This window comes from Pseudorca crassidens, chromosome 11, assembly GCF_039906515.1.
Source record: "Pseudorca crassidens isolate mPseCra1 chromosome 11, mPseCra1.hap1, whole genome shotgun sequence".
NCBI lineage: Eukaryota > Metazoa > Chordata > Mammalia > Artiodactyla > Delphinidae > Pseudorca > Pseudorca crassidens.
This window is the reverse complement of record NC_090306.1, coordinates 80,327,198-80,353,470: the sequence shown is the minus strand read 5'-3', so window position 1 is coordinate 80,353,470 and position 26,273 is coordinate 80,327,198. Positions and strand designations below refer to the sequence as shown.

Sequence of the window (26,273 nt, the reverse complement as noted above, 5' to 3'; positions counted from 1 at the left end):
TCGAAACATGATCCTTAAGGCACTTCCTGGCGTGCGTTTGAGACTCCTCCCTCTCTGCGGCAAGATGCAGATGCACGCACAAGCAGATTCCATGGGGTGGCAGTGCTCAGCTTCCACTGGAAGAGCTTAATCATGACAACAGCAGCACCATTGTTCTTGGCTCTGGACTTTTCTGAAGTTCCCACCTATTGGGGGTATGTTGTGTTTCATAAACGATAGCTCACACTTACAGCACTTATTCTGTACAAGGCCCTGTTCCAAGCACCTCATAAATATTAATTCATTTCATACTCACAGTCACCCTGTGAAGTCGACACCTGCCCCCGCTTCACAGACGAGGAAACTGAGTCATAGAGTAAGTAACTACTTGCCCAAGGGGATACAATTAACATGGCAGAGCTGAGATTTGAACCTGCATAGTCTGGCTCTGAATCTGTGCTCTTAAACCACTAGCTTAGGCTACCACTGTGCCACAGTTAAGCTCTGTTTAGGACACACGGCTTTGGAATCAGGGCTTTTCCTGTGAATTTGAGCTGGCTAGTTGCTGCAAGTATTGTGAGTGGCCCTAGAAGGCTGTTGCCTCCGTTTGGAAATACAGTCAACCCAAATACAGACTTGGATTCTAAGAAGGGTCATGGTATAGTGTTTATCTTAAAAATCACAATCCACAATTCAATTCATTTCTTGCAGTTTCCTTCCTCCCAGATTACAAAACAGTAAGTTCCTAGAGGACTATTGTCTCTCCGAAACATGACTCTTTGGTGCTTGTGAACTGCTGTAGCTGTGGGAGAAGGAAGCCTCCTCTTATCTGCATCTTGGTAGCAGAGCCTCTAATGATAACAGTATCCACTAGAGCTTTAGCCAAAAGAGGGAGTTGATGTGTAAACTGGCATGTTCCCCTGGCATTGAGAATCATTTTTAAAATGGTTAAAACAGAAGCAGCCTACATTTTTTATTACACAAGATATCTTGGGATTTAAGCTAGTGTTTCGTTTTACTTATTAAATGTCAAATTTGGAATATCTCCAGTAATTGCCATATAGCACCAAGAGCTGTCCAAAGCCGTCCGTTAGTATTCTCCCTTCTGGTTTCTCTACCATGCATACTTTTTACTTTGTAATATTTAACGGTAGCACAGTGATTTAAGTAAAGGAAATTTTAGGCGTTGTAAGGGTTATGGAAAACGTGTTCATGTCTAGGAAAGGGTCTGGTATATGCAGTAGGATCTCAGTAGAGGTTGGAAATATTATGAAAGCCCAGCCCTTGGAGCCAGGTGGAATCACAGCTCTTCTACATGCGAGCTTTATGACTTCAGATAAGTCCCTTACTTTTTCGATCTGGAAATGAGAATAATTGTTGTAATCTCAGATTCTTAAAAGGAAAAATAAAATAATGTTTGTGAAGCATTTAGAAAATTATACGATACTTAATAAGTCCTTAGTAACTAGTAGCTTCTCTTTAAAATAAATTTGAACTATCTTGCCAAGATCCTGTCCTCTTTTGGACCATTCTCCTTGATGCCTGCTTTTGGCCTTAAACAAGTCATTGCCTTCTTAGACTTCAGAGGATAAAAGGGCTCCTTTATTTTTGTGTTCCTATTCTATTGAACTGTGATTTCCTAAGGCACAAGGAGCTATAATCGTCCCTTGGTATCCCTGGGGCGTTGTTTCCAGGACCCGCCTTGAAAACCGAAATCCTTGGATGATCAAGTCCCGTAGTCGGCCCCAGCTTCCGCAGATTCAGCCACAGGTTGTGTAGTGCCGTAGTATTGATTGAAAACAAATCTGTGTGTAAGTGGACCTGTGCATTTCAAACCCATGTTGTTCAGGGATCATCTGTACCCTTGACATTCTTGCTGGTGTATTGGCGAAATTATTTTTTAAAGTTTTTCATTTAATGCAATACAAGACTGCTTCCTTATATGCTACCACAAATAATGGATTGAGCTCAGACATGGATGTGTTAGAAGGAGCAGGCACCTAGTTCTCTGCAACAGTTAGGATGGTAACCGCAGCGGAAATGTCACTTAGGAAGGGAGTACACCTGCATGTTCTGTACATTGTGGGTCTTAGAATCTGTCGTTTGATAATTGGTTGCCTGTATTCTGCTTGGAGCAGCTAAGAGCCGTGAGACACATTCGTCTCCTGAATATCTGATCTCTTGCATGAATCACAGCCATTAATTAACAGTCCAAAGTCCAGTCTGTCTTGAAAGCAGTCCAGCACCACCTCAGCTGTAGGTTCTTCTTGATCTCGTTGCAAGCAGCTGAGAGGATGTTAAACATGTGGGACAACTGGCTGCCCCAGTTGGCTCTGTCAACCGTTGATTCACGCAACAGATAACAAGGTCCTATTGAGGAAGGAATGTGGGGCAGGACACAGGTGGCTTAGGAGACATTCCCTCCCCTCCAGGCTTCAAGACAGTGGGGGAACAAATGTTACACAAATGCTTACCAGACCTAGAGAAGAAGTACTGGAAAAGGGGAACATGCAGATTTGGGGGAGAGTATAAAGGAAGCTGGGCATGGGAATGGGGGAGGCTTTGTGGAAGAGACAGTGTTTGGGTTGGTCCTTGGAAGGTACCTGGGGATGGAGGTATGGAAGGCCAGGGTGAGGTACTTAACACGGAGATTTAGGAGAGTGCGTGAAGCATTCTGGGGTTTATTGGACTAATGGAATGCAGTGAAGGTTAAAAGCTTTAGAGCTTGGTACAAATCTTGGTTCTGTGTCTTATTAGCCGTAACCATGACTTATCTGATGGCTCCTCACTTCCAAATCTGTAAAGCAAAGCTAATGGCGCCTACTTCATGGAGCTGCGGGGATTAAAGGAGAGCGTGTATCAAGCTGCATTCTTACTCTGGTGCTGGTGCGTAGATGTGCTCACAGTAGCATTACGGATGAGTCTGCTGGTATAGGGTAAGACGGGACCCTGATCAAGAGCATTTTAAATTCTTCGCTAAGGGTTTCACACTTTAGGGAACTTAAAAGATTTTTGAGAAGGAACAGGACATGGTCTGTTTTATCTTTTAAAAAGATAATTTTGTGCTCGCTTCGGCAGCACATATACTAAAATTGAAACGATACAGAGAAGATCAGCATGGCCCCTGCGCAAGGATGACACGCAAATTCATGAAGCGTTCCGTATTTTAAAAAACTAAAAAATAAAAAGATAATTTTATTCAGTCCAAAGAAGTCAGAGTTGTTATATTGATTGTCTCATTTGAAGGTCCAGCATGGCTTCAAAGTAAGGTTGTTTTTCCATACTAATAAATATCAAAATGTTGATTGAATGCATTTTTCATGGACATCTAAAGGTTGTTTCTTTAAATGTAATGCTGTTTATAATTTTGGTAGAACTGAAAGCAGCTTTTTATTTCCAATTGCTATTTGGTGAAAATGCTGCTGGCTTACATTAGAAAAAATAAAGTTGCTCAAGGGAAATAACTTCAGTATTGCAAAAGGGAAAGAAATGAATATAGATCAATTTTCCTTTGCTCCCTCATAACTTAGCTATGTTATTTCTAAGCCCTGTGTGATGTCTAGTAGTGTTCTGATCCATTTAAAACAGAATTCTATACTACAGGTCATCCAGTACATATGCCCCTACCCCGTATTTGTTATAGTACCAAAAACAAATTAAACCCCTGGTCTGCAGGGAATAGTTCAATTATGAGGCTTCGGTTTGCTTAGGGAATGTGCTTTAGGGCCTGAGTACCAAATGCCATTTTCTGGCTCAGTCTTAATATAGCATCTTTTCAAAGGACATGGACCAAGTTGTGACCCTGCTTTCTCTGGGTGCCCTGGGAAAGGAGGATGGAAAGAGCTGTGCCAACTTATAAGCTCAGTGTGTTTGACCACATTCCCCCAGTTACATTTGGGAGTGAGTCTAGTTTCATCTCCAGGCAGCCTGACATGCCTAGCATCTTTAGATTAAAGTTCACCTACCTCTTTCCAATGAGAATCAGGTTATGATAGGCAAATGGAAAATATAGGTGGAGTAGCAATAATACCCAAAAGTTCTAAAAAAGGAAGGAAAAGCAAATAGGCTCATTGTCAAGTCTAACAGTTACTCTCAGTTTGGTTCTGAACTTCCTAGTATCCACAGCAAAAAGGGAAACATGATTATTGGTATCTGATAGACACCCCTATCATATTTACTGTTATATCCACTTTATGTATTGATCCAAGAAGCTATACTTTAGTAGACAAATTGCCTTCCCTTTTATGTAGGGCACCTGTAATGAACAGAGCATAGATTGAAATGAAAAGTTACTCGGGTATGTATTCAGGCTGCTTCTTTTAAAAGCAGGCATTAGGCCAAGTGAGATCTCCAAGGATCCTTCCACCTCTGAAAGTAACTTCTGTTGCAGGTGACTGCCACTCATACGAAGTTATCCATCATTGTGTATCTAAGAGGGCGATACGTGTCCTTCAGACACCTTGTTCAGATTGGAGATGCCGAAAGACAGCAGGACAGGCCTGGGATTCGTAGTTATCGCTCAGAAGCTTAGCTTAAGCACACGTCCCTGCCAAGAACACTCACCCTCCATGTTTCGGGGGTAGGAGAGGCAGTGAATAAATGCTATAGGAAAAGGAGAAGGTTAGGCCTCGGCCCTGGGGGGCGGCAGGCCTTCTGCCCGCAGCCTTCCTTTCCAGCCATTCTGCTCTGCCCACTGGATCAGGGCCTGGGGAACCAGTTTTTGCCCCTTAGAGCTGCCTCTGCTCCCTCAGTTCCTGGGGGTGCTTCTCCTGGAGCAGAACATCCCTTCTCCCTTAACCCTCAAAGCGAGTGCTCAGGTCCCTTTCCTGGGAAGGTTTTGCTGACAGACGCTGCTAGGAACGGACGGGGAATAACCATGGTGGGGACGGATCCCAGAACCCCTCCGAAGTTGTTAGGTTAGTGCCCAGGGGTTCTCACTCACCCCTTCCCTTGGTTTGTTCTGGGTATAGGAACTAAAAGCCTCAATGACGCTTATTCTAGTTTACTCCTAAGTTTGGGGCTTCCTGTTTCCCCTTTTTTAGGACTCACCATCCCGCGTCTCCCCCGCAAGAAGGAACTGTGACCCCTTCCATCAGGAAGGCGGAGTTCTTGGTAGAGGTGAGGGGCCGGCGTTAGGGGCTCACTTCCCGTCCCTAAACTTGCCTGTTTTTGAGGTACATGGGGTTCCCAGAGAGTCCTTCCTCCTCTCAGTAGCACCCTTTTCTCAGGTCTCCTCACAGCCTCCACCGCTCCCTCCCTCGGGGACATGGCTGTCCTTTAGCTGCCCGTGGTTCTCAGTGTAGACTGGTATTTTCATTACCATACCCTTCCCCTTCTGCTCTTCAAGGCACAGTCTTTTTTAATCTGGCCTCCCCCCTCCTTTAATTTAATTCTTGTGTAGATTATAAAGTACACAGTAAATCCTCACCAGGTAAGGGATTAGTTTGCATTAATTGAAGGCTCTTTTGAAGAAATAGGTATTTTTCCTGGTGTATGTAACTCAAAGTCATTTCCCTACCACTGTTGCCTGGTAGAAGTTAAATGAGAAGATAATTATTTCTAATTACAGTATCAAGTGTTTGTAAGTGCTTGAAGATATTTGAAGAATTTGTTTTTGAGAACCCTGAACACTTTGCCTAATCTCCCTTACACTGTTAATTAGCAGTATCTGTGGATAGAGGATTGGGCTTTCAAAAGTACGTGTATTCCAGCCCCGGTTCCAAAGGATCCTTGATTCCAGGTTTACTTTACCTGCAGTCAAGAAAGAGAACTTTTGATGCTACAGATTTTCTTTTTTCAGGGATACCAAGAGGAAGAGGTGGGGAGAAATAAAACCTTTATGGTAAAAACTAGTGACTCAATTCCTGTTCCGTACACCGTGAACAGAATGTACCACTGTCAGAAGTGGACTATGAAAGGAAGTGCTCTTTGTCTAAACAAATTAGAACAAACATTGTACTAAGACACTTTACTAATAACATATCCTTTTGGATACCACATGAGGGTCTTTTTGGCTTTTTCATTTTGAGCATGTAGTGTGGAGAAGTAGCTTTCTTCTCAAATATAGGTCTTGAATATTCTGTATAGGTATCTGGAGTAGTGACGTCTTGATAAGGATGCTTATTGAGCCTTCAGAGTTATTTTTCCAGTACAGATTGGCTCAGTTAGCAAGAAAACCAGATGTTTGATGCTAGGGTCCCGTGAATGGGTTGGCTTCCCTGGGTTCCATATTCACTGAGTGGCTAGACATTTTGCAAGTGCATATCAGGTGACCACAGTGTAGCAAGAGGGAAGATGGCTTGGTAGCATCATGTATATTACCAGTAAGGAAGTGATATAGGGACTTCCCTGGTGGCACAATGGTTAAGAATCCACCTGCCAGTGCAGGGAACATGAGTTCGAGCCCTGGTCCAGGAAGATCCCACATGCCGCGAAGCAACTAAGCCCATGCGCCACAACTACTGAGCCCGCGTGCCTAGAGCCCGTGCTCCGCGACAAGAGAAGCCACCGCAATAAGAAGCCCGCACACCGCAACAGAGTAGCCCCTGCTCGCAGCCGTTAGAGCCCACGCTCAGCAACGAAGACCCAACGCAGTCAAAAGTAATAAATACATTAAAAAAAGAAAAAGAAAGTGATATAAAGCTCACATTCTTCTGATAGAACGTACAAAGTTCCCCCCTTCAGGGCCATGCTGAGCAGTGCCTTGTTTTCTCAGCTCTGTCACCCAACCTAGGGAAGGGTGTCTTCCCTTCTCTCCGGGCAAGTCCATGGCTTATCTGCTGAGCGCCTGTTCCTGTATATATCTAGATATCAACTCTTCACTTGTAAGGCCCCAGCATCTTCTTTATAGGCTCCTTGTCTTACTTGCTTTTCTGGTTTTTACCATTTTTCTCCTTCTCCTTCTTCTCTTTGTGATTGTAAATGCATGGGCATGATTCTGATAAAAGCAATAGCTTTTTTATCCTCATAAAATTATTTTGCCTCAGTCACTGTCTGCCTTTTAGAGCATGGATGAAGTGGAATGGACTTTACAGGCCGTGCCAAACCCGAGAGGGGTGTGGCTTCAGGTGGCAACACCAGGGCCTTGGTAGGAAGTCGCGTGGATGAAGATTTCAAGCTCAGCCTGAGGGTTGGGTCTGGACCGAACCCGGAGTGCCCACAGAAGTCCGGGTGACCATGTGAGGGACACTACAGAATGGGTGCTCACGCAGTTGGTGGCTTGTATAGATCTCCCAGAGTCTTGCATAGTTCATATAAACCGAGTGGAGCCCCAGCTAAGCTGTTTATTTTCTGGGGATTTCAAGAAACATACATATTCTTTATGAGGCTTGCTTTTCTCGTAAAATAGGGCTGGTGTGAAGAATATGTGAATACATAAAAAATATTTAGCATAATGCCTGACTCATAATCAAAGTACTCGGTCAGTATTGTCAGGGAAGCATGCTCTGAAGACAGACGGCCTGGATTTCAGTCCTATCTCTGATGTTTACTAGGCAATTTACTTAGCTTCTCTGCATCTAGTTTTCTCATTTGTAAAATGGTACTAATAGTAGAACCTGTCTCAGATTTTTTAGCCAATAGGATATAGCACGTGTCACTAACAGGATACTTTTTCCTCCCGGGCGTGTGGTAGGATTGAAGTTAGGTAGGGCCAGTGCAGTGAGTTCAGGAAGCCCAGGAGTCCCTTCTGGGGCAATCTTTAGGAACCAGTGGACGATTCGCCAAGTTCCCTGCCCCTGCCGTGGCCACCAGCAGCGTTCCTGATGGTAGGGGCTCCATCACAGCCTGGGTCCCTCAGCCTACCAGCAGCAGGCTTGTTAGCATGAGCGAGAGAGAAGCCTTTCCCTTTTTTCAAGCCCCTGGGATTTTGACGTCGATGGTTACCCCAGCAAAGCCTAGCGCATTCTGACTGGCACACCAGAGGAACAGCCTTGATGCTACACCTAAAGTTAGATTTCAGCTGAAATGAGTAAGACTACAGAATGTCAGCTGTGTTGGCTCGGACACTTAGGCCACAAAAACCTGCAAAAGCCTTTGGGTCCTGAACCTGGAGCTCCTTTGTGGGCCTGTCTGTAACACCGCTCTCGTGTGTGCTCTGAAATACCTGTTGCCTGGGCAGTGACCACCGGTTTGAAGGACCTGACCCTTTCCTTACATGACCGAGCTCAAGCAGCTTTTCTTGAGGCAAAAGTTTACCATATCTGGCCTTGGGACTAAGCAGGTGGTTGTTATCTGGCCTCGGGACTAAGCAGCTGGTTGTTATCTGTCCGCTGGTCCTGATCTCTCGGCCCCTGCACCTTCTGGCCACTCTGTGACCCCAGAGCCCCAGGCTCTCCTGCCTCAGTCCACGCCCTCCCGGTGTCCACAGGAGCCTGCATTCCCCTTTCCAGTTCTCCTGGTTTGGATGGTGTGCCTCTGCTTGGCTGTGCTGCCCTTTTTGTTCATGTCTCTCTGGAGCTTCAGGGGGCACACATGACATGTCATGGGGGGCAGCCCTCTCTGGAAGCTTGAACCATGTGTCTGAGCAGCACTGATAACAACCGAGATGTGCTTGGCATCCCAGTGAGGAAGGTGAGCTCCCGGGGGTAATGGTGCTGGAGTCTTGGGTTGGAGCAGAGATGATTCAGTGTCAGGTTTTGACATCTGTCCAGGGCTTAAAGCTTTTCCTTGCCTTTGTTCCAGAACACTGAGATGACAGTGGAAATGTTTCTGCTGCCAGAAGGAAAACACCATTAGGAATGGCTTTTCACTAGCACGCTGGTGGTCTGCTTTTCACATAAGGTAATAATAGACGGGTAATTCGGAGAGAACTGAAGGAGGTTAGCAGTCATTTTTAAAGACAGCATCTTTTCTGCCAAATCGGTAATTCAACTTCCTTTTTTTATTTCATTATTTTTAAAATTTTTTGGCTGTGCTATAAAGCATCTTACTTCCCCGACCAGGGATGGAACCCGTTCCCCCTGCAGTGGAAGTGCGGAGTCTTAACCACTGGACCGCCAGGGAAGTCCAGCTTCCTTATTTTTTTAAAATTGGAAAATACAACAGCATAATAAAAAGAATGACTCCTTACAATCCCACGGTGCAAAGATAGTCATTGTTAACAATTTGGACCTGTTTTTCTGTTAGTTTTTTCGTACAGGTACATTTTTTAAATGAGATCGGGATGATAAACAATAGCAAACCTCTACTGAAACCATTTTCTGTGCCAGGAAGTCTTTAAGTACTTCATGCGCATTATCTCATTTATTTCTCACGACTCTTCAAAGAATCATTATCTCCATTTTACAGAAGAGGACACTGAAGCACAGAGAGGCTAAGTCATTTTTCCAAGGTCACACAGCTCATAAGAGTGGTGCCAAGATGGAAACCAAAGCAGTCTGTCTCCTGAGCCCAGGGTTTTGACTATCCTGTGTGTGGCACTGTCTCACAGTCAAGATAGCTTGGAGTACACTTCATGGCATTTTGCAGTGTTAGCTCTGAGTTGTCTGGTTCTGTCTCCTCATTCTATAGATTAGGAAATCAAAGACCACACAGGTGATTAGAAATACCCGAGGACATATAGCTGGTAAATGTTAGTGCCAAAACTGGAGCACGTGTCCCACGATCCACCTGCTGATTGACTCTGGGCGATCTGTGGACCTTTGTCTTCCTCCCTGGGCCCCAGCCCTGAAGCAGCTGCGTTGTACTGGTGACCTCCGTGCCGAGTCCAGATGAAATGGAGGACGGAGGACTCCCACAGCTTTCTTCCAGCATATACCTGAAATCCCAGTTTGAGTTCAGGGAAATGGATGGGCAGCTAGTGATACGTGTTAGCTGGATCTTAATTATCCTGCAGAGCTAGGGCTGCAAAAGGCTGAAGCGTGCAGCCCAGCAATAGTTCCGGCTTTCCACCCTCATCAGACATTTCTAACTGAGATTTGCCAACCAGCAGTAAGATTGATTGATTGAGCTTTAAACGCTCTTGCTTTCCTCCACCTGGACTCTCGGGGACATGCCAGGCATTGTTGTAGCTTGAAAGTAAGCCAGAAGTCAGCCAGCCATCCGTGCGTAAACATTCCTGCGTACACGGCTGGCCTGGCCCAGCGTCTGTGAGAGAACTGGGCCCTTGCCCTGAGATGTTGGGGCTGGGTGGCCAGCTGCCATGGGCTTGAGAATTAAAGGAAGAGGAGCAGGTGATGCGGTGATGCCTTCTTGCTGTGTTTGGTAAGATAAGATTTAAAAGCCTCTGTATCATCAGAGGTTTGGTGGACTTCTTAATAGGGGCTATCAAGCAGGTGGGTTTTTTTTAAACAACCTAATCTGATCTTATCAGAGCTCCAGGAGGGCAGGAGCCCTCCTTCTTATGACTCTTACAATGTGGAGCAAAAGAAAGACAAGAGGAACACATGATACATTAATCAAAACTAGTGTATTCTGGGCTTCCCTGGCGGCGCAGTGGTTGAGAGTCCGCCTGCCAATGCAGGGGACACGGGTTCGTGCCCTGGTCCGGGAAGATCCCACATGCCGCGGAGCGGCTGGGCCCGTGAGCCATGGCCGCTGAGCGTGCGCGTCCGGAGCCTGTGCTCCGCAACGGGAGAGGCCACAAGGGTGAGAGGCCCGCATACCGCAAAAACAACAACAACAACAAAAAACTAGTGTATTCTGTTAGAAGTCAGGTTCGTGGTTACCTCTGGAGATGGGGGTGATGTTGTTATGACTGAAGGGAGCACAAGGGGAGCTTCTGTTCTTTTTTTTTTTAAACTGGGTCCTGGTTACACTAGTTTCACAGTTTGTGAAGATTTGAGTTTTATTCTTTTTAGATGTGCTCTTTTCTGCATGTAAATGAAACTTCAACTAAAGTTTAAGTCTTTATTTGTGTATCAAGTTGCTCATTGATACTAAAAAAAATCTGTTTAGTTGAATCGGGTTGAAATGACGTAGAACTAACTTACTACCTAGGTATTAAGAAAACATCTTTACCTGGAATGGTCGTGTCTATGTGGACTGAACTGCTATGGTCATTTTTTTATTCTCCTCAAATGTATCTTAAATGATTTCAGTGTAGATTCTCCTGGAAATAAAGAATGATGTCGTTTTAGTTCAGCAAACATTTAATTGACAGCTTCCTGTGAATAAGGGGCAGTGCTAGCTCTACTAGCTGGGTGCAGGTGTGGTACCACCTCTCCCCTGAAGGAGCAGATGAGCGATAAAAGGAGGGATAAAGTGCCACAAGAGCACCATGGGGGAATCACAGAAAGGACAGGCAGCTTTCTGGCGGGACTAGGAAAAGATTCATGGAAAAAGTAGCACTTGAAATGGATTGTGAAGAGTATGTTGGATTTTGGGACCTTCCAATGCAGGGGACGTGGGTTCGATGCCTGGTCGGGGAGCTAAGATCCCACATGTCTTGGGGCAGCGAAGCCCGCATGCCACAACTAGGGAGAAGCCCACGTGCCGCAACTAAGATCCGATGCAGCCATAAATAAATAGATAGATAGATAGTATGTTGGAGTTTGATAAACAAGTGGATGGATGGCCGGCATTGTGAATATCATGCATGTGAACTTTAGGTTGCGTGGCTCCCTTAAGATGACTGGCATCCATCAGGTGCAAGGTGAGGCCTGAAAGGTAAGCTGTGGACGGAACAGTGACCAAGTTGTATTACATAATTTGGGAGGCACTAGGGAGCCAAAGAGATTTTCTGTGAAGTAGAGTAGCACAATCAGATTGGATATCTTCAGTGAAATAGAATTTCCAGCCTCGTGGTTGTACCGTTACCGTTAATTACCCTGTCTGCCCAAAACAAACATTTCCTGGGCTTAGTGCATCCTTTGTTACTGTAATTTGAGCCCATTCCTGTTTGGGTCCCCTGGTGAGCCATAGCTGCTTGGCTTCCATGAACTTCCTGCGGTCATCTCTCCAGGACCTGAAGGTGATGATTATGTGCCTTCTTTAGTCTCTGCACCCGTCCTCCCCCTGACCAGGTGAAGTCACAATTCCTTTATCCCTTTTTCTAGTCTTACACTGATGTGGCATTTATTTCCTTCCAGCCTTTCCTATGTGATGCTCTTCTGCCAGATAAAGCAACCAGGGTCTCTCATGACAAAGCTGTGTGTGGGAAGAGAGGGGTCGAGAAATAACACTAACAAACTTTTGTAAGTTGTGAAAGAGGCCTGACCCACCGACCTGGGATTGTGTCCCACTGTACCGTTGGGCTCCCCCCTTTTGGAAAAAGCCCTGGGTAGCCTTTTTCATGTGGCAGAATGTTAATGCTCACTGTTGGAAATGGTCCACATTTGAGCCTGAGTCACTTTGGCAGTATGAGGTCTGTTATTATCTTAGCGATTTTTTTACTACGTCAGCCTCTTCTCTCCTTAAAAAAAGCTAACTTGAGGGCTTCCCTGGTGGCGCAGTGGTTGAGAGTCCACCTGCCAAAGCAGGGGACACGGGTTCGTGCCCCGGTCCGGGAAGATCCCACATGTCGCAGAGCAGCTGGGCCCGGGAGCCATGGCCGCTAAGCCTGTGCGTCCGGAGCCTGTGCTCTGCAACGGGAGAGGCCACAACAGTGAGAGGCCCGCGTACCGCAAAAAAAAAAAAAAAAAAGCTAACTTGAGCTGAATATTGTCCTGTCTCCCATTTTTTCTGTCAAGACTCTATATCAAGGCACTTTGCTAATCAAAGGGTTGTTAACTTGAAAAATAAGATGCTTCAGTTTAGATCTTAAGTATTTTTGTTTAGAGATTGTGTTCAGACTCTATAAAGACCTGTTTTTAGTCCTCTGGGGACAAGAGTAGTAGAGTGTCCTGAGGTGGAAAAAGGACCAGCGTTAGGGTGACTTGGATTCAAATCCTAGCTCTTTAAGTCTCTGTTTCTACATGTTATATGGATGTAACACATTCTTTGCCTGCCATGGTGGTGAGGCTCAGGCAAGGCAAACCCTGTGGACGTTCAGTGCCTGGCGCGCAGACCACATTTGCCTTTCCCATTCATTCATTCATTCATTCATTATTGTCAGCAACAATACCTCACTCAGCAATACCTCATGGAAATCCTTCCAAGTTTCCTAGTATGGTTTTTTTTTTAATTTTTGAATTTTATTTTATTTATTTTTTTATACAGCAGGTTCTTATTAGTCATTAATTTTATACACATCAGTGTATACATATCAATCCCAGTCGCCCAATTCATCACACCACCACCCCCACCCCCCGCCGCTTTCCCCATTTGGTGTCCATACGTTTGTCCTCTGCATCTGTGTCTCAATTTCTGCCCTGCAAACCAGTTCATCTGTACCATTTTTCTAGGTTCCACATACATGCGTTAATATACGGTATTTGTTTTTCTCTTTCTGACTTACTTCACTCTGTATGACAGTCTCTAGATCCATCCACACCTCAACAAATGACCCAATTTTGTTCCTTTTTATGGCTGAGTAATATTCCATTGTATATATGTACCAAAACTTCTTTATCCATTTGTCTGTCAATGGGCATTTAGGTTGCTTCCATGCCCTGGCTATTGTAAATAGTGCTGCAGTAAACATTGGGGTGCATGCCTTTCCCTTTTTAGAGCACAATCTAGCCACCCCCTTTGCCAGGGTGCTCAATGATGCTTTGCAATTCCTTTTTTCCAGGTGGCCCTTGAGTGAGAAAGCTATTTCACATGGTCTTAATATTGTCACTGTTGTTGTTGTTTTTAACATCTTTATTGGAGTATAGTTGCTTTACATGGTGTGTTAGTTTCTGCTGTACAACAGAGTGAATCAGCTATACGTATACATATATCCCCATATCCCCTCCCTCTTTCATCTCCCTCCCACCTTCCCTATTCCACCCCTCTAGGTGGTCACAAAGCACAGAGCTGATTTCCCTGTGCTATGCGGCTGCTTCCCACTAGCTATCGGTTTTACATTTGGTAGTGTATATATGTCAGTGCTACTCTCTCACTTCGTCCCAGCTTCCCCTTCCCCCTCCCCACTGTTGTTTTTAATCACTTTGGTTGAGTTTTGGGTTATTTGTTTCCATATCTGAATACTGTTGTTTTATTACTCAATTATTAAAATTAATCTTGCTCCATATTATTCCATCATATCTGTTTAATCATTCCATTAAGAAAATAATTTCTTGTGTTGACGAATGTACCTACTGGGACTTTGCTTCCTTCCTTCCTTCCTTCCCTCCCTCCCTTCCTTTTTTTTTTTTTTCCATTTTCCTTTTAAATGATTGAGGACCGAATTGGGTTCATTTCCCATAATGGTGAAGTTCACTGTGAATGGGGCATGGCAGGCATCCCAGTTACCTGGGCACTTTGGGAAACCAGAACAGACTTGATAACCTCATCTCATTATGTATTTTCTATCCTGGCAACCAAGAGTTAACTATCTAATCAGGCAGAAAGTCAGATACCCTGGCAGAGGTGAATCTCATCGTTCATATACATGGGTGCAGGAGGAGTTGGGTTGTTCTGCATTCAACTTGAGAGGATAGTAGGGAGTTCTTATCTTTCGAATACTTGCAGTTTGAAAATCTGGGGCGTAAAGTATGTCTGTTGTGTGTGCACAGATTCCATCACAGCGACTGTCTCTTCGACTTCTAGTCTGAAAGTGCTTCTTCCCTGTCTCCTCCAGGTAGAACGTCATGACATGAATACCCTAAGCCTTCCCCTGAACATCCGCCGAGGCGGGTCGGACACCAACCTCAACTTTGATGTACCAGATGGCATCCTGGACTTCCACAAGGTCAAACTCAGCGCGGACAGCCTGAAGCAGAAAATTCTAAAGGTCACAGAGCAGATAAGAATCGAGCAAACGTCCCGCGATGGGAATGTCGCAGAGTATCTGGAACTAGTCAGCAGCGCAGACAAGCAGCAGGCTGGCCGCATCAAGCAGGTCTTTGAGAAGAAGAATCAGAAGTCGGCTCAATCCATTGCCCAGCTGCAGAAGAAGTTAGAGCAGTATCACAGAAAGCTCCGGGAGCTCGAGCAGAATGGGGCCCCCAGGAGCTCAAAGGACATTGCCAAGGACAACCTGAAGGACATCCAGTCCCCTCTGAAGGATGCCCAGGCCAAGGCTCGCACTGCTCCCCACAGCCTGGAGAGCAGTAAGTCGGGGCTGCCGGGGGTGTCCCTCACCCCACCCGTGTTCGTCTTCAGCAAGCCCAGAGAGTTCGCCAACTTGATCCGGAATAAGTTTGGCAGTGCCGACAATATCGCTCACCTAAGAAACTCCTTGGAGGAGTTCCGGCCCGAGACCAGCGCCAGGGCCTACGGGGGCAGCGCCACCATCGTGAACAAGCCCAAGTACGGCAGCGACGACGAGTGCTCGAGCGGCACGTCAGGCTCCGCCGATAGCAACGGGAACCAGTCGTTTGGGGCCGGGGGCACTGGCGCACTGGACAGCCAGGGCAAGCTCACGGCCATCCTGGAGGAGCTCAGGGAGATCAAGGACACCCAGGCGCAGCTGGCCGAGGACATCGAGGCACTGAAGGCGCAGTTCAAGAGGGAGTATGGCTTCATCTCTCAGACCCTGCAAGAGGAGACATACAGGTATTTCATGCTCTTCTCTTCACATTCTTTCAGGAGTACGAGTTACTACCTGCGGAGAGATTGCTCGAAGGTGATATGCTAGTGGTTGTATTTTCTGTAAATATGGATATAGGTCAAAAGGCATTTAGGAATCGGTAGTTCTTGCCATACCTTGTGATTCTTAGTTTTGTAATTTGTGACTTGAAGCCTGACAGCTTAGAGAAAGACCTTATACATGTGGGTCTGTTAAAATATCACTATATAGTCGATGACTCGTGCATATTGAGCTCCTGACGCAGTAGGCTGCTGTTATGAGGTCTCGGTACACCAATTCGTAGATCTGTATTTGATTTCCCTCCATAATAACTGTCAAGTAAAAAACGAATTCATTGTCCAGCTAGGTAGCTTTTATTTGGTACATAAATCTTGAAGTCTTTATATAGTGTATTTTTTTATGATATTGTATTTTGCTCAGTAAACTTTCGCCCTAAATGAAGAGCTTTCAAAAGGAATCTTAAGATTATAAGTATAATCAATAATAAATTCAAATCTTGTGGATTATATTAGCTAATTTTTAAAGTCCGGTGTTGTGTAGGCTGGCTTTTAGGTGCCTCTAGCTTAACTAGTGTGTATGCCCAAGTATGAGGTGATTTTCCACCATTTTCCCAATAAAAATATGCACCCCCAAGTTTTTTTGTCAAATAAATGTTAACTTCTAAAAATGTAGATTAAGAAGTGAATGCCTAGGGCTTCCCTGGTGGCGCAGTGGTTGAGAGTCCGCCTGCCGATGCAGGGGACACGGGTTCGTGCCCCAGTCTGGGAAGATCCCACATGCCACGGAGTGGCTGGGCCCGTGAGCCATGGCCGCTGAGCCTGCGTGTCTGGAGCCTGTGCTCCGCAACGGGAGAGGCCACAACAGTGAGAGGCCCGCGTACTGCAAAAAAAAAAAAAGTGAATGCCTATTACATATGGTAAGAGTTAAAATTTAAATTTACTTTACACGTTTTTTATGTGATATATGATTTTATATATGTGTTAATTTAGAGATGTGGCTTTTTTCGGCTGTCATATTTTATGAAATGATTTTTTAAAAACTTTCCACCTACATCTTTGACTTTGGATTCTTTGTCACATAAGAAGTGTTTCTGCGTCACAGTTTTTCCAGATAATATTGACTTTAATTCCATTCAGATAGTTTGGGATACAGCACCCTTTGGATCCCTTTATTTCAAGTCACAAGCATCCGTTAGGACAGCTTTGGCTCTCATTTGTTATATAACATGTTTGTGATCTCCATGATTTGGTCACTCACTGTATTACTTCCTTTAAGAGATTTTTTTTTTTTTTTTAGTTTTTATTTTACATTGGAGTATAGATGACTAATAATGTTGTGTTAGTTTCAGGTATACAGCAAAGTGATTCAGTTATACATATATCTATTCTTTTTCAGCTTCTTTTCCCATATAGGTTATTAAGAGTATTGAGTAGAGTTCCCTGTGCCATATAGTAGGTCCTTGTTGATTATCTATTTTATGTATAGTAGTGTGTAGACATTAATCCCAAACTCCTAATTCATCCCTCCCTGCCACCTTTCCCCTTTGGAAATCATCAGTTTGTTTTCTAAGTCTGTGAGTCTGTTTCTGTTTTATAAGTAAGTTCATTTGTATCATTTTTTTTTAGAGTCCACATATAAGTGATAGCATATGATGTTTGTCTTTCTCAGTCTGACTTATTACTTCACTTAGTATGATAATCTCTAGGTCCATCCATGTTGCTGCAAATGTCATTATTTCATACTTTTTTTTATGGCTGAGTAATATTCCTTTGTATATATGTACCCTGTCTTCTTTATCCATTCATCTGTCAAGAGATTTTTTAAAGGCTTGCTTACAAAACACCAACATTGGGCACCTGTGAAATCCTACCTGAGAAAAATCATTAAATCTATATCAAAGTGTTTTTTAAAATGATTCTATGAGGTGACTAAGCGTCTAAAACTGGCGTTGATCGAAGTCATCCAGGCTAATGCACCTTCCCCAAATAGTGCTTCCTGTTTCCAAATAAATATTACAGGGTTTCAAATACAATACAAAATTCCCCTTCTCTGAGGGGATTGGGGGTGGGAATGGGAATCTTTGTGGTTCTGTTACTTTAGATTTGGACTTTCGGAAGTGCCACCTGATAAGCCATCTTTAATTTGCAAGAAGCATGATTTTTTAATTGACACTTAAGTCCTAAGCGCTGACACATGTATTCGGAATCACTGTGTGCACTGGGAAATAAGTGGAATTGGCTCCAGCGTAGAAATCGGTCATTTCCTTACAGCCTCTCTGGCGCATGAGAGCTGTGGCCGTGAACCATTAGGCACTGTGGGGTCAGAAGAGGGAAGAGCACCAGGATGCCAGTGGGTCCTCGCCTTTAGCAGGAGGATTGACAGCCCTGTCTCCTGACCAGCCCTGGTGAATGTGCCAGTGATAAGGCCTGTCCTGTTGTCCCCACAGCCAGGTGTTGGTCTGATGTGGGTGGAAAAGCCAGGTTTGGTTTGCATGAACCCTCAGCAGTGCGGACAGAGTTAAGACTGCAGAGACCAGTCCTTTCTGGAGCTAGAGTTCAGTGTTTTCCAAAAGCATGTTCCCCACAGCTTGACTTACTTTTTTGGAAGCACAGTCTGCCTGGGGATGAGAGCAAGCCAATGGGCACTGGTGACAGTGAGACACAAAGGATGCCGTTTTCTAAGTGCTGTCAGAACACCTTTGAAATGTCACGTTCAGAATCACCTCCTCTCTTTGGAAAGGTACGAGCGACTGGAAGACCAGCTGCATGACCTCACGGACCTGCATCAGCACGAGACGTCCAACCTGAAGCAGGAGCTGGCCAGCATCGAGGAGAAGGTGGCCTACCAGGCCCACGAGCGGTCACGGGACATCCAGGTGCCTTTCCTCTCCCCACTAGAGCTCACGTGGGCTCTTCCCAGCCTTTCATTCATTTAACAAACTAAGTGCATTACCCCCAAGCCTGAAGGGATTTCTGGCATGTGGAGCAAACATTTATTCTTCACCATATTAACCCCATTAGCTCATGTTATAGACATTAAGCTATGTTCTGTTTACTTTCTGCCTAAATTAGTTAGCAAATATTTATTATCTACCCCAAGCCTATCACCGATACTCTACTCTCCCCACCATCACCACAGTTTTTACAAATTTTAAAACATTGGATAAATCTTGCCTTCGGCATGCTCGCCTAGGTGGAGGGTCAGAAGTAACACAACTGCCACTTGGCTCAAGACAATGTGAACAAGGGCCAAATCACGTGACGCAGACTCTGAAAGCCTCAGAAATTTAGGCGTGCAGTGCCCAGCAAGCTATGGACAAGTGGGGCAGGGGTCCACTTAGTGGTCAGACACTGGACTTCAGTCCCAGCCATTTACCAGCTTCATGGTCCTGAGCAAGCCTTAAGTCTATTTGCTCATCTCTAAAATAATAGCTTTCATATTTGTGGGAATTTCAAGCAGTTGAGTGCATGCCGTGTTCCAAGCACTATCAAAGCACTTTACATGTCTAATTTCCCCATCTGTTCCTCACAACAGCCCTTTGAGGTAGTTTTTGTTATTCTCTTAATTTCTCAGATGTAGAGACCAAGGCACAGAGAGGTTAAGTGACTTGACCGAGGTCTTGCAGATAATCCTTGAGTAATGAATGTGAATAAATGTCTTGGAGGAGGTGGGACTTGAAGGTGGGTGGGATCCTGATGGATGGAGGGAAGGGGTAACTGGATCAGTATAAACAAAGGCATGCTCCAGTATTAATGTGATACTAACGCTGTAGTGAAGCAACCCTAGGCTTCTTGAGCTCCTTTTTTTAGGGGTACTAGAGGGTCTCTTTTCCCCCCAATTTTTATTCTGATATCATTGACATATATAATGGTATTAGTTTAAGGTGTACAATATAATATTTGGTATGTGTACATATTGCAAAATTATCACCACAATAAGTTTAGTTAACATCCATCACCTCACATAGTTACAAATTTGTTCTCTTATGATGAGAACTTTTAAGGCTTACTCCCTTAGCAAGTTTCAAATATACAATACAGTGTTGTTAACTATAGTGACCAAGCTGTACAGTACATTCCCCAGGACTTATTCACCTTATCGCTGGAAGTTTGTGCCTTTTGACCCCTTTCATCCATTTTACCTCCCTTCCCCTTTTAGATTCTGCCAGATAAGTGAGATCATACAGTAGTTGTTTGTCTCTGTCTGACCCATTTCACTTAGCAAAATACCCTTTAGGTCCGTCCATGTTGCTGCACATGGAACTATTTCTTTCTTTCTCACGGCTGCATAGTGTGCCTGTGTGTGTCTGTGTGTGTGTGTATGTGTACCTCATTTTCTTTATTCGTCCATCAGTGGACACTTGCGTTGTTTCCATGTCTTGGCTATTGTCAATAATGCTGCAATAAATATGAGGGTGTGGATTTCTCTTCTAGGTACTGATTTAATTTCCTTCAGGTATATACAGAGAAGTGGGATTGCTGTGTCATATTGTAGTTCTATTTTTAATTTTTGGAGGAACCTCTATAGTGTTTTCCATAATGGCTGCAGTGATTTACATGCCCATTGATCACCTCTTTAAAGAAAAAAACAAAAAAGTATACTCTCGCAGTCATGCTCAGCTTCAGTTTTACACATTTTCTTCGTAGGCAGTGCTTACTTTCTCCAGCCCCACTTTACAAGGGGCTGAAACAGAAGGAGAGATTTCTCCCACAATGTGTAAGCCGACTTTTAGCCACCCACGTTTTGTTCCACACTGTGTCTGGGGCTGAGCCTGTGCTAATCCCAGACGTCTACTTGGACACTTCTGGGAGCCACAGATCAGACTTGTTTGCCTCTGAGGACCCTGGTGCAGAAGACACTTGGGGGATTTCTGCCACTGCTCTGGGCTAGGAGACTTAACTTCACTGCTGACTGGTTTAAAAAATGGGAAGCCATTTAAATGTGAAGTGTTGCCAGGTGAACAGTGCAGTCTGTTTTATTAGAGCATTCTGTTTTAGAATATGTCTGGGATGCCACTAGCTGATGTCTAAATATATGGTTTTCTTATTTAGGGGATGGTTTGGGTTTATATTATTATTCCTTTTTTTAAAGAAACATACTTTAGAGATGGAGGGGTAAGATAAAGGGAGGGACTTCACAAAGAGAGCTTAAAAATTTAGAAGAGTTCATCTCAGCATTTTCTAGTTTCACCTTGTAGCTCAGAAGTGCAAAGAGGATGCCTGTGTGAGTGACTGGAGGGTCTTTCTTGTTAGGATAGTTAGAATCCTGGCTCTGCCTCTTACCGTAAACCTGCACACATCAACGCTGTGCCTCAGTTTCCTTATCTATATAATGGAAATATTAATGAGCTCTACCTCAAAAGGCTGTCAGGAGGATTAAATGGGATAAGACATGTAAGTACTTAAATCTTTACCTGACACGTAATAAGCGGATAAAAATAAATATTGGCCAATTTTTGTATTTATTATGTATGAGTAGCCATATTTCTTGAGGCTTTTGGCAGTTGGACCTGCTCAGCTTCCTCTTTATTTCTTGTTTCTTTTGTTCTTATAGGCAGGGTTATACAAGATGATGGAGTCGTATAGGTGAGGGTGACTGTTGCCTATAGGGATGCAAGGGTTTTGTTGTTGTTTTAAAACGCAAATGAGTTTTTTAACCCTGAATTCTCAATTAGAAGAGTTTAAAGACAATCCTGTCCTCTGTCCTTATCCCCAATAAGTTAAATACTGGGCCCGAGGAAGTACTAAAGATTGTGGGGCTGTATATCTCTTAGTGGGTGCTGTGACCAAAATTCCTTACGAATTCACTGCTTAATTTTCTTGGATTTTCCTTTTGGTAAAAAATTTGACAGAAGTTCTAAGGCAGTTCTAGGATTAGTCTATTTGTATATGTAATTCATCAACCCAATCACAGATGAATGAATTTGCCTAAAATGTTGATCTTTTATCCTGTCCTATCACCTTTTCCATGCCATGCCTAAAAGAGAGGACACCATGGGCCTAAGTGTTTGAAAAGAATGCATGATATTGGGGGCACTCGCCTGTCATTGTAGAAAGCCGGAACTTTTTAGAATGTGAGATCTGAAGAAGTTGTACCTTTTTTGTTGGTAGCCTGTGTAATGGAAGTTCCTATAGTAACAGAGAACCCTTGGCCCATAGAGTGTGTTCAGCAGAAGGAAAGTAAATAAGTTTTGGAGCCATTATGCTCGTTTAAAACCTGAAAACATGACTGGATTTTAATTGAGCAAACACATATTGGTAAATGAGTTGGAAAACAGGCTCGTGAACTAAAAGGAGCTCCTTGTACCACCTCTACTTCGATCCTTTTCTCCCGAGAGGTGTAAGGTTTTTCTCTCTCAAGCCTCATATCCCATTACTGGCATCCAGTCTGGAGCATTCAGCCAGCACGTACCTCCTGCTGCCAGCACGTACCTCCTGCGCGGTGCAGGTGTGGTCCCTTGGTTAGGGACAAGGGCCAGAGGGAGACTTGACATAGTCTGGTGGGTCCAGGAAGGTGTCCCTCAGGATGTGACCATCAATGTGGGACCTGAAAGGTAGAGGGGAATGGTGTGTGGGGAGGCAAACCTTTCGGCCACAGCACACTGCGTGTGCAAAGGCCCTGAGCATGGTCCTTTTCAGAACTTCAAAAAGCCGGTATGGCCAGAACACAGTGAGGGGGGAGGAGGCTTACCAGGTAAGCAAGGCAGGAGACAGTGGCTGGGCCTGGACCACGTTAAAGATTTAAAAGTTTCTACAAGAAGGAGTGACACCAGATATGCGTCCTTCAAAGATCACTTGGGCTGCTGTGTGGAAAGTGGATTCATGAGGTTGAAGACCAAGAGGGTGTGAAGAGAAATGAGTGGAAAGTTACTGCAGGTGGAGACCCTGATGACTGAGGTGGGGGGTTACTGTGGGAGGAGAGAGAAATGGACCGGTTAAGCTAAATACCAGATGTTGCATCGGAGGGGCCGGGTGCTGGATTAGACGAGAGGGGTGTCAAGGCATGCCTCTCACGTTTCTCACATGACAACTTGGTGCTGTTTTCTGAGAAGAGGAATTGGAAGGGACACGGTTGATGGCAGGAGCAGGGAAGGTGCAGATATGAATCCACAACTGACCATGGTGCATTTGAGGTGCTTTTAAGAAGCTCAAAGTGGAGATGTCCAGGACACATGTAGACACATGAGTCAATCTCAAGAGAGACAGCTGGACTGGAGATACTTGGAGTCGTCCGTGTCTAGTAATCAAAGCCTTGGCAAGAATGAGATCTGGGGAGAAGCTGTAGCTTCAGATAGTGCCCTGGTAACGCAGCGTTCGAAGAGCAGCCATGAGAGCCCCACAGTCAGCCGGGCCCCATCCCTCCCTCCGTCCTCCACTGGTCTGTAACAGGTGCACATGGACTGAGCAGTGGAATAAGGACTAGCAGTTGGTGGGACTTCCCTGGCAGTCCAGTGGTTAGGACTCTGTGCTTCCACTGCAGGGAGCCCCGGTTCGATCCCTGGTCAGGGAACTAAGATCCCACATGCCGTGTGGCACAGCCAAAAAGAAAACAACAAAAGGACTAGCAGTTGGAGATGTCACCTACCCCGTGACTGGAGTTAGTCACCTGTCACAAAACGGAATCCCACCCCTCTTCTGGTTTGTCCCTGATGGTTCCACCAGATGCCAGTATTTTATGCACTTTATTTTAAATATAGGTGGAGTCAAAAATACCTAACCGTAATTCCTCATTCATGGTACTTCATGGTTGTAGATACATGCGCGTTCTGTCTGTGAAGGACAGGATAACGTGAGCCTTGGGATTCTTGTCTTACTTCTCTGTCTGTCATCACCGTCATCATCGTTATCATCGTCAGTTCGAAGCTGCACAGGCAGCAGCATCCTGAGCTGGGTGGCCCTCGCGCACGTCCCAGCTCACGCTCACGTGTTGCTGGTGATCTCAACAGCATTTGATCCTCGCTCTCCCTCTCGCCCACAGGAAGCCTTGGAGTCCTGCCAGACTCGCATTTCTAAGTTGGAGCTCCACCAGCAGGAGCAGCAAGCCCTGCAGACAGACACCGTGAACGCCAAGGTCCTCCTGGGGAAATGCATCAATGTGGTCCTGGCCTTCATGACTGTCATCCTGGTGTGTGTGTCCACCATCGCCAAGTTCATCTCGCCCATGATGAAGAGCCGCTTCCACATTCTCGGCACCTTCTTCGCTGTGACTCTCCTGGCAATATTCTGTAAAAACTGGGACCATATTCTCTGTGCCATAGAAAGGATAATAATACCAAGATGAAGCCGCTGGTTCCTGTCCTCATGTTCTTTCAAGTTTTTATTTTGGAGAAAATTCTCTGCATACTACCAGATTTTAAAATGAACGTTTGTGCCGACGGAAGATTACAAGGGCCACGGCTGCGCGTTGTAAATAACTGCAGTTCTCTTCTCTCGGTAGCACTTGCCAGCTGGGTCCCTGTACGTGGTTACCGTGAATCTGTTTCCATGCTCTCACCACGTTGCTCACTGCCTTAATCAGACCAGGCTTCCTGCCCACCTGCCTAGTCCAGCATGGTCAGCCTCTGATTGCTGAGCACTTGGTGTGATTAGTGACCCAGAAGGGATTTTAAATCTCTCTCTTAAGTCTCTGTCAAAATTGAGCTGCACTCTTGCTGGCGGTTGTGTTTTCCCCGCGTCCTATAAGCAGCGAGGGTGTGGCATGACTTGGGGAGGTGAGGAAGCATAGGCATTGCCCATGTGAGCACGTGTGGCCCGTGGAAGCACAGTAAATCCCGTGTAATCCGCCCCACTGTTCACTGATGACCATAGGTCCCATGTGTGCCCAGTGTCCACAGTGGTCAACTGTTCGTGACTCTCTATCACATGGAAATCTAATAACACACCTGTTGATCCATCAAAAGTCTAACTTAAGTGTTCGGTTTCTCTTTAAATGGTAAGACATGAATATTTATGAATGGGCCTTACCTTCTTATACCCAGGGAGCCGCACTCCTGATTTCACATTCACTGGTTGTCTTATGTACCACCTTCAAGGCATGTAGAGATGCTTCCAAAGCATCTTTAACGTGAAATTGATGTCTGATAAGCACTACACTGGAGGTTTGTGTTTGGGCACATCTTCGCTGTGATGCGCCCCTCTGCGATGTGATTCACTTTATTCAGTCTGTGAGGGATAGCAAAGCTTACTCAGTAAATGAAAAAGGATGCGCACGTTGCAGTGTTTCTGTTTCTCTTCAAGGACAACAGCATCGTAGCTTATAAAGCTAAAGTGCCCTGAGGTAGATACACTGGAAAAGGGGAAGAAAATATGACGTATGATCTAACTGGGTGGCAGCTAGATGAGTGGGTGCAGGTCACCTGGATGAAGATTGAGGGAGGGTCCTCGTCAGACCTTGAAAGACCAGCAGGAATAAAATAAATTAGATCCAGTGTCTGAGCCAAGGTTGCCATCTCTCTCTTAGGATAAGTTCTGAGGTAATACGTGGAGTGGCCACACTTTCACTCCATGGAAAGTCAACGTCTTTGGTCTGTTTGGGGGATGCCATTCACTACCTTGAGCCCAGATAATATTTTCCTTTAGATGTGTTTCTCTGCGTATATAACAAAAAGCAAGTCCTATGAGAATCTAACGGAAACTGTTGTTCAGCCCCTTCTCACACCAGCTGTTTTGTTATCTGAAGGCATAAAGAAGCATGTTAGTGTACATTTTCTTCCAGAAAACATCAAATCGTCTGGATTTAAATTTTAAGTGTAATGATTTGCAAATAGCTGCTCTTAGGGAAATCTCCTGAAAAAAATGTGACATAAGCCATGGTTTGAGGGAACGGAATAGTCAGGCGTTTGGTACAAGTCCAGTGTGGGTGAGTCTCATACAACTTAAGCTTGCTTTTTTTTAAGTTTACAATTCAGTGGTTTTAGTCAATTCACACTTAGGCAACTATCATTACTATCTAATTCCAGACTTGAGCTTTTTAAAACAATAAACATCATTTCACAAAATCTTTGGCTTAAAGTATCTTGCATTCAGGGAAGAGGGAGTCCCACCCCATCTCATGGCTGTGTCCCCTTTCACTGCCAGGCTCTCCCCTGGTCTCCCAAGTTGGCTGTAAATACACTGTGGTCCATCCAGTCCAGGGGACAGAAACAGGTTGCAGATCCAGGGAAGGGAGAGAGGAGCAATGTTGTGCTGCTTTTTGCTTTTCCGTTTTCATGACCAGCATTCCCTGTTGTCTGTGGGCTTCAGTCTCCATGTGGGCTGAGGGCCAGGTGTAACTTAGGCCCTTGAATCAAGATGGCTCCTGGATGGGCTCCTCTTGATTTCTGTGAACATTTCTGAGGCACTTTGGAGATGCCAGGCAGTAGGGTAGGTGTAGATGCTGCTGGTGGTTTAGAGAGAAAGAGTGAGATCCCTGGCCCTTCCCTCCAGGTAGGCATGGGCCTCCTTCTCACGCCCCAACACTCTGCTCCGTCGCTCAGCCAGACCTGTGATCAGTGTGTCTCCTCCCCGGCGAGAAAGGTGGAGAAGAAAGCAACACAATTCACCCCCTCCAGGCTGGAGCTGTTAATAGAAGCTGCTTGAAACTGACTCTCTTCTGAAATACTGTAGGATCTAAATCATTCCACCTGATCATGAATTTTTTTTGTTTTTTAAAGAATTCATGTTTCTGGTGACTCTCATTAGATTTCAGAAACCTTGTTTTCACTTGGAGATGCTCAACCTACACAGTGTATTTATTTTAG

General features: G+C 44.9%; 1 protein-coding gene and 1 non-coding gene across 6 annotated transcripts in view; both read left to right on the top strand.

Moving 5' to 3' along the window:
* TMCC3 (transmembrane and coiled-coil domain family 3) overlaps window positions 1-25,532 on the top strand; it is a 266,192-nt gene extending 240,660 nt beyond the window's left edge. For all 5 annotated transcript variants that reach the window (XM_067697564.1, XM_067697566.1, XM_067697563.1 and 2 more), the window contains 3 exons: window positions 14,585-15,501; window positions 18,275-18,410; window positions 23,513-25,532. In XM_067697564.1, coding sequence (XP_067553665.1) covers window positions 14,585-15,501; window positions 18,275-18,410; window positions 23,513-23,815 — 1,356 coding nt within the window. In that variant the 3' untranslated portion in view covers window positions 23,816-25,532. The remainder of the gene's footprint in view (window positions 1-14,584; window positions 15,502-18,274; window positions 18,411-23,512) is intronic.
* On the top strand, window positions 3,042-3,148 carry LOC137203083 (U6 spliceosomal RNA). Its single transcript, XR_010932910.1, has one exon. It is a non-coding gene; the product is annotated as a U6 spliceosomal RNA (small nuclear RNA).
* Window positions 25,533-26,273: the final 741 nt, after the last annotated feature.